This window comes from Dendrobates tinctorius, unplaced genomic scaffold, assembly GCF_039654945.1.
Source record: "Dendrobates tinctorius isolate UK_male_01 unplaced genomic scaffold, ASM3965494v1 ptg000228l, whole genome shotgun sequence".
NCBI classification, from domain to species: domain Eukaryota; kingdom Metazoa; phylum Chordata; class Amphibia; order Anura; family Dendrobatidae; genus Dendrobates; species Dendrobates tinctorius.
Window position 1 is genome coordinate 283,296 of NW_027361895.1, and position 15,131 is coordinate 298,426.

Genomic DNA, 15,131 nt, shown 5'->3' on the forward strand with positions numbered 1-15,131 from the left:
GGAATGTATATCCAGCAAGTGTGGTCAGTGAAAGATGAACATATGAAACCCATCACAAAATGTGGTAGGAAAGAACCAAAAGGGAAAATTGAAAACAGCGGGAGAGAAGCCAACCATGAAAGGAAAACAAAGCTAAAAATAACCATCAGCATTTGGGCAAAGACAAACAGGGCTGTAGCTCAGCAGAGAAGAAACCAATCATGCATCAAAAAGTCACTGCATTGAATCCCGAAACTGAGCTATGACACATAATTGGTATTGCAGTATCTGTAAAAATCCAGTCTATCTAAATATAATAGTTTTTAAAACATTCCGCATGTTGAATGCCAAAAACAAGAAGAATTCAAAACTCAGTTTTATCAGTCCACCAAATTCCCGAAAAATGCAATTAAAAGTGATCAATATGTTATATGTACCCCAAAATTGTAACAATCAAAACGATAGCAGAAACCCTCCCACAACTACAATGGTGCAAAAGTAAAAAAAGTTACAGGTCTAAAAAAAAATGACAACACAGATTTTTTTTAACATTTTAAAAAATACAGAATTTTTTAAATGCTAAAATCGATTTTTAAAAATCCATAGAAGTTTGGTATAGCTGATCTGCTAAATCATGGTGGTATTTTTATTGCACTATCAACTTTATAATAATAATACCCAAAAAACAATGATTTAATTGCATTTTTCACAATTTCATCCCACTTGGAATTTTTTTCTCAGTACATCATACAGTAAAATGAGCACTGTCATTCAAAATTGCAACCAGTCCTGTAAAAATAAGCCTTCATACAGCTAGATAGATTGAAAAATAAACAAAGTTATGGAAAGAGAAGCAGAAAAACAAGAAAGAGCAAACATGAAAGAGCAAAAAAGAAAAATCAGCTAGTTCCTAAGAGTTTAAGGGAAGGTTATCATCTCAACTACCCATCTCTAACTGAAAAAATGTCTATAACGACATCTAAGAGGAGCACCATGGGGAGCCACAGACTGTCACATCTTTGCTCAGACCTGATTCAGTGTTGTCTGTCTTTGTCGCTAGGCACCTGCAGATTCATCCTGCAGGGGGCACTGGTCATAGAAGATATGATAAGGTCAATAGTGCAATTATGCAAAATGTATATGTGCTGTCCAACAGCTTAGCATGTGTAATCAACACCCTGATGTGGCCAATGCAGCATTACCGCACCTTTCTCACACTTCTGGCATACTGACAGGAGTCGTAAAGTATTTCTTTGCTTAATCTTTGTGACTGTGATGCTAGTCACTACTTACAGACAAGCCGTGAGGCAGAGTAGTCAAGACGTCCGGGGGTCAAACACCAAGAGAGCTAGTCGTGAACTAAGGGGAAAGAAAGTGGCGAAGTCAGGTCATGGTCCGAAGTCAGAATTCCAGGAAGGTAGCGGATAAGTACAAAGGGGCAAGGAAATGGATGGTCAAAGGAAAACCCAAGGTCGGGCAACAAAGATCAGAATACAAGAAATCAGAACAAAAGAGCAAACACACATTACTTGAGCTAAGCTACAACTGGCAATAATTGGAGACAGAAAACCAGCTGAATAGTCAGGTAATCATACCGAACAGGAGACAAATGGAGGAAACCCCTCATGCCCCGGTCCTGATTGGGCAGCTGGACTGTGACTCCAAACATTGACAGCTCAGCACACCCCAGCCTCCGATTGGATGGCCGAGCTGTCCATCACCATACTGACAGCTTAACAGGCCTTGTCCAAGATTGAACAGTGCCCTGGTGTTTTTCCTGGTTTTCTGATCCTGATCTCGACCCTGCTTATAGCCCTGTTTTTTCTTGCTCTGTATTCCTTCTAGCTCTGACCTTAGCTAGCCTGACTTTTCTTTGGCTGACCACCTGGTATTTTACCCTGACAGGACCGTATTTTTGTTCCAAGTGCAATCCTACAAAATATCAGAAATTGCCGCATGCAAGTTGTTATCTAATCACCAGGGGAAGAGAGGAGATCATTTGCATATTCCCAGTGCCTTCTGGGATAAGTGAAGAGTCTCCGCGAGCTCAACGATCACTGGGTTTTGGCCGTTGCAGCTGAAAAGAGGAAATCGGAAAACCAGGGGAAGAGTCTTGAGGAGATCATTTGCATATTCCCAGTGCCTTCTGGGATAAGTGAAGAGTCTCCACGAGCTCAATGATCACTGGGTTTTGGCCGTTGCAGCTGAAAAGAGGAAATCGGAAAACCAGGGGAAGAGTCTTGAGGAGTTCATTTGCATATTCCCAGTGCCTTCTGGGATAAGTGAAGAGTCTCCGCGAGCTCAACGATCACTGGGTTTTGGTCGTTGCAGCTGAATTTTGGCTCATCTTTCATCATTTTTAAGAAATCTCAATATGGAAGAGGCCAGGAGCCATTTGGTGAGCTGCATTTCTTGCTACATGTTCACAGACTTACCAGTGGAAAAGCCAAACTTCACATGCCACAAATACAAGCTTGTGTCCCTGTTGGAGGAAAAGTTGCAAAATCTCGAAGAGAGGTTAGCTACGTTGAAGATCATTAAGGAAGGTGAAGAGTTCTTGGACAGAGCAGAATTATCTCTTCATGTTACAGAAAGAGAAGAAATTCGAAGTGCACCTGAAGAAACAGAGGAATGGAGACATGTGACCCAGAGAAGCAAGAGGATCAGGAGGCAGTCAGCACCCATACTGCTCAGGAACCAGTACCAGGCTCTCACGCAGGAAAACGATGAAGAAATACATCAGGATAAGACTTTGCCAACAAACAGCAACCTTGTACGCCTTCAGAGTCCTCCTGGATGGAGAAAGAAAAAAGTTGTGAAGAAGAAACGGAGAGTGGTGGTCATGGGCGATTCCCTGTTGAGAGGAACAGAGGCCGCTATCTGCAGACCGGATATATAACTTCAAGAGAAATGTGCTGTCTTCCAGGTGCAAAAATTAAACATGTGTCTGACAGGATATCAGGACTCTTCAGACCTACAGATGACTGCCCATTCCTGCTACTACATGTGGGGACAAATGACACCGCAAGAAATGACCTGGAAACCATCTGCAGAGACTTTGAAGACTTAGGCAAGAAAGTGAAAGAACTGGGAGTGCAGGTGGTCTTCTCTTCCATCCTCACAGTGGATGGCCATGGAAAAAGGAGGTGGAATAAGATTCTGCAGGTGAACAACTGGCTATGTCGATGGTGCCATCAGCAAAGATTTGGATTTCTGGATCACGGAGTGAATTACTTATATGATGGACTACTTGCTAGAGATGGGGTGCACCTTACGAAGACTGGAAAGCATGTATTTGGAAGTCGCCTTGCTACATTTGTAAGGAGAGCTTTAAACTAGAACAACATGGGAAGGGAAGCAAAAGACCAGAAAAAGCCATACACCTGACAAATGCTATTGAGAACTCTGCTATTAGAAGTGGAAAGGAAGAACAAAGACAAAAGAATCTAATTAATAAAAATATTGGAGAAAGAGAAACCAATCACAAACTAAAATGTTTCTATACTAATGCACAAAGCATGGGCAACAAGCAAGGCGAATTGGAACTACTAACACAGGAAAAGAAATATGATGTCATTGGAATCACTGAAACTTGGTGGGACAATACACATGATTAGAATACAAGACTAGAAGGATACAACTTATTTGCAAGAAACAGACTTGATAAACGAGGAGGAGGTGCCGCATTGTATGTTAGAAACGCGTATATCTGCACAGAGATTGAAGCTTCAGAGACTAAGAGTTCTGTGGAAACTGTTTGGGTAAGAATACAAGGACAGAACAATGGAAAGGACACCATTGTAGGCATTTACTACAGGCCGCCTGTGCAAGCTGAAGATATGGATGAACTCTTTATGCATCAAATGGCCAAGTTCTCCAAAAAATATGACATAGTTGTCATGGGAGATTTCAACTATCCTGACTAGTGTTGAGCATTCCGATACCGCAAGTATCGGGTATCGGCCGATACTTGCTGTATCGGAATTCCGATACCGACTTCCGATATTTTTTCAATATCGGAATTCGGCATCGGAATCGGAAGTTCAAAATGATTGACAGCCTGACGTCATCATGATGCGCGGTGTGTGCGCATCATGATGCGCCGTCATTTCGGGCCTTCCGGGGGTCTCTGCCGGCCTGCCGGGGGGCTGTGTGGACTGCCTGGGGTCTGTACCGGCCTGCCGGGGGGCTGTGCCGGCCTGCCGGTGGTCTGTGCACCCTGTGGGGGTCTGTACCGGCCTGCCGGGGGGCTGTGCCGGCCTGCCGGTGGTCTGTGCACCCTGTGGGGGTCTGTACCGGCCTGCCGGGGGGCTGTGCCGGCCTGCCGGTGGTCTGTGCACCCTGTGGGGGTCTGTACCGGCCTGCCGGGGGGCTGTGCCGGCCTGCCGGGGGGCTGTGCTGATGTCCGGGGGTCTGTGCAAGCATCGTCCGATGGGACAACAAGTCCCATCTGGCGATGCCTGCTACCATGACAGTGATTGACACATTAGCCAATGATGGGACAGTAGTAGTCCCATCATCCGGCTAATGTGTTGAATGCTAAAAAAAAAAAAAAAAATACTACATACATACTACATACATACTACATGCATGCTACATACATACTACATGCTACATACATACTACATATATACTACATGCATGCTACATACATACTGCATGCTACATACATACTACATGCTACATACATACTACATGCTACATACATACTACATATATACTACATACATACTACATACATGCTACATACATGATACATACATACTGCATGCTACATACATACTACATACATACTACATACATACTACATGCATGCTACATACATACTACATACATACTACATGCATGCTACATACATACTACATACATACTACATACATACTACATGCATACTACATGCATGCTACATACATACTACATGCTACATACATACCACATACATACTACATGCTACATACATACCACATACATACTACATGCATGCTACATGCTACATACATACTACATATATACTACATACATACTACATACATACTACATGCATGCTACATACATACTACATACATACTACATACATACTACATGCATGCTACATACATACTACATGCATGCTACATGCATGCTACATACATACTACATGCTAGCTACATGCATGCTACATACATACTACATGCTACATACATACCACATACATACTACATACATACTACATACATACCACATATATACTACATACATACTACATACATACTACATGCTACATACATACTACATACATACCACATATATACTACATGCATGCTACATACATACTACATGCTACATACATACTACATATATACTACATGCATGCCACATACATACTGCATGCTACATACATACTACATGCTACATGCATACTACATGCATGCTACATACATACTACATACCACATACATACCACATACATACTACATACATACTACATGCTACATACATACTACATGCATGCTACATACATACTACATGCTACATACATACCACATACATACTACATACATGCTACATGCTACATACATACTACATATATACTACATGCATGCTACATACATACTGCATGCTACATGCATGCTACATACATACTACATACATACTACATGCTACATACATACAATACATTCATACAATACATACATAGACATACAGTACATATAACATAGAGTAACATACTTACCAATACTTGTCACATTGTTCCCCGAAGCCATTGTCTTTTACGGAATAAATATTAACATAACAAGCCACAAAAATACTCACCCACGATCCGAAGCAGTCCACGAGTGTGTCCCACGACGATCTTGGGTAGAGAACTGCAGCATCAGATGATGCTGCCGTTCTCTACGGGCTGCAGGAATCCAATGACGGAAGGTAGGTATCCTTCCGCACTGTATTCCTCCGCCACTTAAAAAAAAAAAAGTCCCTAGTCTCACTTTATGCCATTGCTGCGTGGGAAATTCTTATCCTCTCTTGCTGACAACTTTATCTTCCAAAAGGTAGGGAAGAAAACAAGGGGAACTGCTACCTTGGATCTAATCCTTATAAACAGGGAGGAAATGGTTGAGGAGGTAAAAGTGGCTGGGACCCTAGGAGGTAGCGACCATGCTATTTTAGAATTTTGGATAACTAGAGGCGGAAGACCTGTGAAGACTCAGACATCAAGGTTAGATTTCAGAAAGGCAGATTTTAAGGGATTCAGAAAGAGAATTGGAGGGATCCAATGGCTGGATATCCTTAAAGACAAAAATGTCCAGGAAGGATGGGAAATCTTGAAAAATGAAATTCTCAAAGCAAAGTTGTTAACAATTTCGAAAAGAGGGAAGAATAGGAAGCATTTAAGGAAACCAGGATGGATGAACACAGAACTTAAGCACATGCTAAAATGGAAGAAAAAAATGTTTATAAAATGGAAAGAGGGAAGCATATCTAAAGAAGAATATAATGCTGTTTGCAGAACCTGCAGGGGACAAATCAGATTATCTAAAGCTGAAAATGAATTGAGGCTTGCAAGAGATGTCAAAAGCAATAATAAAGGATTTTGGGGATATGTCAAAAGTAAAAGAAAAGTCAAAGATGCTATAGGATTTTTACAGGATGAAAATGATGAAATGGTAAGACAGGATGTTGAGAAGGCTGAACTTTTAAATTCCTATTTTGCATCTGTTTTCTCTCAGAAAGGAAATGTAACATCAGCTGTTCTTCACTGTCCTATTAAGGGAATAGAAGAATCCAGGATATCTATAAACAGAAAGATAGTGAGGAAACACTTAGCTAACCTAAATGAATTCAAGTCTCCAGGTCCAGATGAATTACACCCCAGAGTACTGAAGGAGATAGCAGAAGAAATTTTTGAACCCCTCTCCATAATCTTTGAAAATTCTTGGAGAACAGGAGAAGTGCCAGAAGACTGGAGAAGAGCAAATGTTATTCCTATCTTCAAAGAAGAAGGTGGACCCAGGCAACTATAGGCCGGTGAGTCTGACTTCTATACCAGGAAAGATCTTTGAACAAATTATTAAACAACATGTATGTCAGTACCTAGATAAGAATGAAGTGATTAAACAGAGTCAGCATGGGTTTGTAACTAATAAGTCATGTCAGACTAACTTAATTTCCTTCTATGACGGAATCACTAATTGGGTGGATCAAGGAAATGCTGTAGATATAGTATATCTCGACTTTAGCAAAGTATTTGACAAAGTCTCTCATACAATCCTTATTGAAAAAATGACTAAGTATGGAATGGACAAGGCAACTGTTAGGTGGATTCATAACTGGCTTAGTGATCGGACCCAAAGAGTGGTCATAAATGGCTGCACATCCAGTTGGAAGAATGTCTCAAGTGGGGTACCACAGGGCTCTGTCCTGGGCCCTGTATTGTTCAACATCTTTATCAACGATTTAGATGAAGGAATTGAGGGTAAACTGATTAAATTTGCTGATGACACAAAGCTAGGAGGGATAGCTAATACTAGAGAAGAGAGAGAGAGGATTCAAAAAGATATAAATAAACTAGAGAAGTGGGCAGCAACTAACAGAATGGTTTTTAACAGGGAGAAATGCAAAGTACTACATCTGGGCAATAAAAATGAAAAAAGCATATACAGAATGGGAGGAATAGGGCTAAGTGACAGCACATGTGAAAAAGACTTGGGTATACTAATAGATCACAGACTGAATATGAGTCAACAGTGTGATGCAGCAGCAAAAAAGGCAAATGCAATTCTAGGATGTATTAACAGAAGCATACAGTCTAGATCACGTGAAGTCTGTTGTGAGTTCATTCTCCCCTCCGTCACTGAGGCCTGGTGAACTCCCTATTCTAGTGCTTTTTGGATTCTGCCACTCCCTGCTGGAGTGTGCAGTGTTCCGTTAGCTCTGTCTTCTGAAAGTACCTGAGTGCTGATTTAGTTTTTGAAGCTTAGTTGCTAGTTGATAGTTGCCAACTTCTCTGGTTTTCTGGACTTAGCTAGCATTTCTGTTTTTGCCTCCTACGGTGACTCAATCATAACAGAATCACCCGCCAAACCGCAGATCCTGGGGTACTCAGTAGCAGGAAAGAATTGTGTTTAAAAAAAAAAAAAAAAGAGGAGTGTGTATATTCTTTCCTCTATATCTCTGAGGCCGTAGGGGGAATTTTTTTTTTTTCTCTCAATGGAGATAAAGCAAGTGTCTGATCGTGTGGAGCAGCTCGCTGCTGAAGTGCGAGGAATTTCCGCCTATCTTGCTCGTTCACATGCTGTTGAACCAAAGATCCCCACACCTGATGTATTTTTTGGGGATCGATCTAAATTTTTGAGTTTCAAAAATAATTGTAAATTATTTTTTGCTTTGAAGCCTAACTCGTCAGGGAGCCCCGCGCAGCAGGTTAAAATTGTCATCTCTTTGCTGCGCGGCGATCCCCAGGATTGGGCGTTTTCTTTGAAACCAGATGACCCTATTCTGACTAATGTGAACACATTTTTTCAAGCCTTGGGGTTGCTGTACGACGAACCTAATGCTATTGATCAGGCTGAAAAGACCCTGTTAGCATTGAACCAGGGTCGAGAATCTGCAGAGTTGTACTGTCAAAAGTTCCAAAAGTGGGCGGTCCTTACTACCTGGAATGATAGTGCCTTGGCTGCTCTCTTTCGGAAGGGTTTGTCAGAAGCCGTAAAAGATACTATGGTGGGATTTCCTGTTCCCTCTGGTCTGGACGATTCTATGTCTTTAGCCATTCAGGTTGATCGGCGTTTATGTGAATGCAAGATTACACGAGAGGTGTTGCCACCGGTTGAACAGACGTCTGAACCTATGCAATGTGATAGAGTTTTGTCTAAGGCGCAACGTCAGGAATTCAGAAGGCGCAATAAGCTGTGTTTTTTCTGTGGAGATGCCTCACATATTATTTCTGTTTGTCCTAAACGTGAGAAACGCTTTGCACACACGTTTTCTGTTGGTGGGGTTCAGCCTAAGTTTCTTTTGGCGATTACTCTGATCTGTTCCCTGTCCACATTTTCCGCCTAGGCTTTTGTTGTATTCGGGAGCAGCGCTAAACCTAATGGACTTGGATTTTGCTAAACGTTGTGGATTTCCGTTGACACCTCTGCAGACGCCTATCCCTTTGAGGGGGATTGATGCTACCCCTCTGGCTAAAAATAAACCTCAGTTTTGGACCCAGTTGGTCATGCGGGTCGCCCCAGACCATCAAGAAAATTGCAGATTTTTGGTGTTGCATGGTCTGCATGATGCCGTTGTTCTGGGGTTTCCCTGGTTGCAGATTCATAATCCAGTTTTGGATTGGAAGTCTGTGTCTGTGGTGAGTTGGGGTTGCCGGTGTACCTTTAGTGAGGCTCCGGTTTTTTCCACCTCTCCTCAGTCGCATGAGGTTCCTGACTATTTGGCGGACTTCTATGATGTATTTAGTGAGAATGAGTCTGCGTCCTTGCCTCCTCATAGGAGTTATGACTGTGCAATTGAACTAAGCCCGGGGTGCAAATTTCCTAAGGGTCAGCTCTTCAATTTATCTGTACCCGAGCACGAGGCTATGCGGTCCTATATTAAGGAGGCGTTGGAGAAGGGTCATATTAGACCATCCTCTTCACCCTTAGGTGACGTTTTTTTTTTTTGTGGCCAAGAAGGATGGTTCTTTAAGGCCTTGTATTGATTATCGTGCCCTCAATAAAATTACTATTAAATATCAGTATCCGTTACCCCTGATTTCGGATCTATTCTCTAGAGTCAGAGGCGCTTGCTGGTTTACCAAGCTTGACCTCAGGGGGGCGTATAATCTTATCCGCATTAAGCAGGGGGATGAATGGAAGACGGCGTTTAATACTCCGGAGGGACATTTTGAGTACCTGGTGATGCCTTTTGGGCTCACTAATGCCCCTTCTGTCTTCCAGTGCTTCATGAACGATATTTTCCGAGACTTTGTCGATAAATTTTTGATTATCTATCTGGACGATATTTTGATCTTCTCCAAGGATTGGGATGCTCATGTGGAACATATTCGGACTGTGTTCCGGATCTTGAGAGAGAATTCTCTGTATGTCAAAGGATCAAAATGCCTTTTTGGAGTAAAGAGGATTTCTTTTTTGGGATTTATTTTGTCTCCGTCAACTATTGAAATGGACCCGGCCAAGGTACAGGCCATTTATGATTGGGTTCAGCCCACTTCTTTGAAGGCCCTCCAGAAGTTTTTTGGTTTTGCTAATTTTTATCGGAAATTTATAGCAAAATTTTCTAGTATTGCCAAACCATTGACTGACCTGACCAGGAAGGGTGCGGATGTGTTGAATTGGTCTCCGGAGGCGGTTGCTTCCTTTCAGGAGCTGAAGCGTAGATTTACCTCTGCCCCGGTTCTGCGGCAACCTGATGTCTCACTCCCGTTTCAGGTAGAGGTGGATGCTTCTGAGATTGGTGCAGGAGCAGTGTTGTCCCAAAAGGATCCGGTAACATCTAAAATGAATCCCTGTGCTTTCTTTTCCCGAAAGTTCTCTTCATCTGAACGTAACTATGATGTGGGGAATCGGGAACTGTTGGCCATGAAATGGGCATTTGAGGAGTGGAGACATTGGTTGGGGGGAGACAAACATCAAGTTGTGGTCCTCACTGACCACAAAAATTTGATTTACCTAGAGTCGGCTAAACGCTTGAACCCTAGACAGGCTAGGTGGGCCTTGTTTTTTACACGTTTTGATTTTGTGGTCTCTTTCCTTCCTGGAATGTCAAGGCAGACGCCCTCTCTAGGAGTTTCTTTGCTGATTCTCCTGTGGTGACCAAGCCTGCTACCATCTTAGGCGAAGGGGTAGTTCTTTCTGCCATCTCACCCGATTTGAGACTTGCTCTGCAAGAGTTCCAGGAGGACAAACCTGAGCGTTGCCCCAGTGGAAAGTTGTATGTTCCTGACCAGTGGAAGAAGAGAGTGATGTCTGAAGTTCACTGGTCTGAATTGGCTGGTCATCCGGGTATTTTTGATACTAGAGATCTGGTGAGTCGCTCTTTTTGGTGGCCCACCTTGTCTCATGATGTCAGGAATTTTGTGCAGTCCTGTGGGACTTGCTCCCGGTCTAAATCTTGTTCTCGCTCTAGTGGGTTGTTGATGCCTTTACCGGTCCCCAGGAGGCCATGGACCCATATTTCAATGAATTTCATCTCTAATATGCCGGTCTCTCAAAGAATGACAGTTATTTGGGTGATTTGTGATAGGTTCTCTAAGATGGTTCATCTTGTACCACTCCCTAAGTTGCCATCTTCCTCTGAGTTGGTGCCCCTGTTTATGCAACAGGTGGTTCGCTTGCACGGGATTCCTGAGAACATTGTATCTGACAGAGGAGTTCAATTTGTGTCTAAATTTTGGAGGACGTTCTGTTCCAAGTTGGGAATTCAGTTGTCCTTCTCCTCTGCTTTTCACCCTCAGACCAATGGGCAGACAGAGAGAACAAACCAGACCTTGGAGTCGTATTTGAGATGTTTTATTTCCGCTGATCAGGATGATTGGGTTTCATTTTTGCCCTTGGCCGAATTTGCTTTAAATAATAGAGCTAGTTCTGCCACTTTGATGTCACCTTTTTTTTGTAACTTTGGGTCTCATCCTCGATTTTCTTCAGGGCAGGTGGAGCCCTCTGCCTGCCCAGGTGTTGACACTGTGGTGGAGAGAATGCACCAGATCTGGGACCAAGTGGTGGATAAGTTATCTCTCTCCCAGGAAAAGGCCCAGCAGTTTTCCAATCGACATAGGACCATTGGTCCCCAGTTTAAGATTGGTGATATGGTGTGGTTATCATCAAAAAATATTTCTATGAAGGTGGCTTCTCCTAAGTTTAAACCTAGATTTATTGGACCTTACAAGATTTTGGAGATTATTAATCTGGTCTCTTTTCGTTTGGCTCTTCCTGTCACATTTAAGATCCATAATGTGTTCCATAAGTCCTTGTTGAAGAGGTTTGTTGAGCCAGTTGTGCCTGAGGTGGCACCTCCGGACCCTGTATTGGTTGAAGGTAACTTGGAATATGAGGTAGAGAAAATTCTGGATTCCCGTCTGGCTAGACGGAGACTCCAGTATTTGGTTAAGTGGAAGGGTTATGGTCAGGAGGATAATTCCTGGGTCTCTGCCTCTGAGATTCATGCCAAAAGATTGGTGCGTGCCTTTCATCGGGCTCACCCTGATCGCCCTGGTAGCGTTGTTCAGGGTTCGGTGACCCCTCCTCAAGGGAGGGGTACTGTTGTGAGTTCATTCTCCCCTCCGTCACTGAGGCCTGGTGAACTCCCTATTCTAGTGAAGGAAGGTAGTGAGCCTGATTATCAGGCACCTGGGACTAATGAAGACGATTGGCTGAGTGGAGTCACTGACTGGATTTAAGGCAGCCTACGCCCTTTCTGCCCTGCGGTTGATTTCTCTGTGGACTCTTGGACACCAGTCTGATTCCTGCTCTCCTAAAGCTAAGTTTTCTGTTTTGCCTTTTTGCATTTAAGATTTGTTTTTGTTTTTCTTGCTTTTTGGATTCTGCCACTCCCTGCTGGAGTGTGCAGTGTTCCGTTAGCTCTGTCTTCTGAGAGTACCTGAGTGCTGATTTAGTTTTTGAAGCTTAGTTGCTTCAGGGCCATTTTTATATCAGCTTGTTGGCTTTTGTCTCTGATAGGGTTTTGGCAGATTGCAGACAGCAGCCTTCCTATCAGTTCCTATCTAGGTAGTTTTTGGGCCCCGTCTTTGCTCAGCCTGTCTTTCTGTCTGTGTAAGTGTTTTCATCTTGCTTCACCGTCATTATATGTGGGGGGCTGCCTTTTGCTTTGGGGTCGGCTCTGGGGCAGTTAGATTTCCCCTTTTCTTCTTTAGGCCTATGTATCTCTCCGGCTGTGATCGAGGGGTCTAGGTCATCGTAGGAACCCCCCACGGCTACTGCTAGTTGTGTTGATAGGTTCAGGGGTCTGCAATCTGATAGTTGCCAACTTCTCTGGTTTTCTGGACTTAGCTAGCATTTCTGTTTTTGCCTCCTATGGTGACTCAATCATAACAGAAGTCATTATTTCCCTCTACTCCTCTTTGGTCAGACCTCATCTAGAATATTGTGTCCAGTTTTGGGCACCACATTTTAAAAAAGATATCAACAAACTGGAGCAAGTTCAGAAAAGAGGGACCAGAATGGTGACCGGTCTGCAAACCCTGTCTTATGAGGAAAGGTTGCAGGATTTGGGAATGTTTAGTTTGCAAAAGAGAAGACTGAGAGGAGACTTAATAGCTGTCTACAAATATCTAAAGGGCTGTCACATTGTAGAAGGATCAACTTTATTCTCATTTGCACAAGGAAAGACTAGAAGCAATGGGATGAAACTGAATGGGAAGAGACACAGATTAGATATTAGAAAAAACTTTTTGACAGTTAGAGTGATCAATGAGTGGAACAGGCTGCCACGAGAAGTGGTGAGTTCTACTTCAATGGAAGTCTTCAAACAGAGGCTGGACAGACATCTGACTGGGATGATTTAGCGAATCCTGCTTTGAGCAGGGGGTTGGACCAGATGGCCCAGGAGGTCCCTTCCAACTCTACGATTCTATGATTCACACTTGGCCATGAAGTCAACGAGTCCATCATAAAAATCAGGCCACACTCGGATGACATTTGAGTGAAGTTCGATTTTCATTGACTGACAGAATGGAGAAAATGGAGACTTTTTTTCCATCTTTTCACATCTGAAAGGAGCGGATAGCACTATGATCACACTTTCTACAAACTCTCATCAGAGTGTGATCAGGGGATGATGAACATAATCAACCCAATTATCTCAGATGAAAGAATATACACTGGTGTGACCCTAGCTTTACCATGAGTATTGATTTGTCTCCCAATTCTGTGCCAGATTCTGTCCTTCCTGCACGTGACCCACTGGTTTGACCATCCTTACCTTAGGCTGCACCCATTGCTAGAAACAACTCAGTGGACACAACCAAGTGGACCCAGCAGTAACAACAAATTACTATGTAAGAGTTAAAGATTAAATACTAGACTAAATACTCTAGTAAATGCATTTTTTAAAACTTACTTTCCAAAGTCATTCTGATAATACAAACTGAAGTCCACAGAGTCGGCCACTTCCTGCCTCACCTCCCAGAAACAAATAATTATTCCATCATCAGAAACTTGACAGCGTAAGTTTTTGGGTTTAGCTTCATCTGCTACAAATATAGATAAGGAGAAAGAAAAAGAAACAACAACAATGTTACAATAGTCCAACTTTGCTTCACTGACATTATCCACCTTATGTTGGAACGTATAGCATCTATAGTGCCTTTACCACCGCTTGTCTCACATTGGAACATTATTTCGTTCCCACACTTATAATCACATTTCTAGTAGGTGGAAAGCATCACCGCCATTTATTTTACCATGGAACGCACATTTCCCATACCTTCTGTCTCCTTACTTCCAGTCTACTTTCCCAGTGCATGCGCATTGTCTCTCCAGCAGATCCATTATGGTGTGCAGTGAACACCGTGCATATGTGTTGGCGTTTATTGAAACATCAGTGTAACGCCGGTATGTTTGTACCTTGTTTCTCCAGCATTACTCTGCATATCTCTGCTTTAACCCTTTGCTCCTCTCCCCCTAATGAGCTGGAATGGTGTTGTCAGTTATCTGTGTGGATGCTGCTCAGTTCCCGGCTCCGCTGTGTAGCCGTACATGTGTGTGTGGTTCCACTGTGCTGCATGACCACCCGCTTGTGTGGTCCCTGGTTGCCACTGTGGAAAGCTATCCACGGGTTGCAAGGTCCTCTGCACTGTGCAAGACTTACATGTGTGTTCAGGCTTGCAGCTCTTGCCAGGTGTAATTTGCAATGCTGATTTGTGTCTGGCTGTGCTTAGGGTGCACGCGGCCTCACCTCCCCTGCTTTTATGAGGAATGGGTGTGTGCTAGAATTGCTGCTCCAGCCTATCCCTGTGTGGCAGCTCCTATATAAAGCTTCCCTGCCCTGTGGGGCATTGCCAGAGCTTCACATTGAGTTCCTGAACCTAGCCGTGTGTGTTTGTATGTTCAGCTCCTGCTCTGATTGTGATCAGTTTTGGGAGAGCTGATGCCCTTTGTTGTGTCTTGTTTTTCCGCCTGCTCTGGGGACAGAATACCCAGATCGCCTTTCCTGGA

General features: G+C 43.2%; 1 protein-coding gene across 6 annotated transcripts in view; it reads right to left on the minus strand.

Annotated features, from left to right (window-relative positions):
- The window catches only part of LOC141059510 (uncharacterized), a 207,887-nt gene that overhangs the window by 78,858 nt on the left and 113,898 nt on the right, over window positions 1-15,131 (minus strand). For all 6 annotated transcript variants that reach the window (XM_073555678.1, XM_073555673.1, XM_073555677.1 and 3 more), the window contains one exon: window positions 14,035-14,167. In XM_073555678.1, the coding sequence (XP_073411779.1) occupies window positions 14,035-14,167 (133 nt within the window). The remainder of the gene's footprint in view (window positions 1-14,034; window positions 14,168-15,131) is intronic.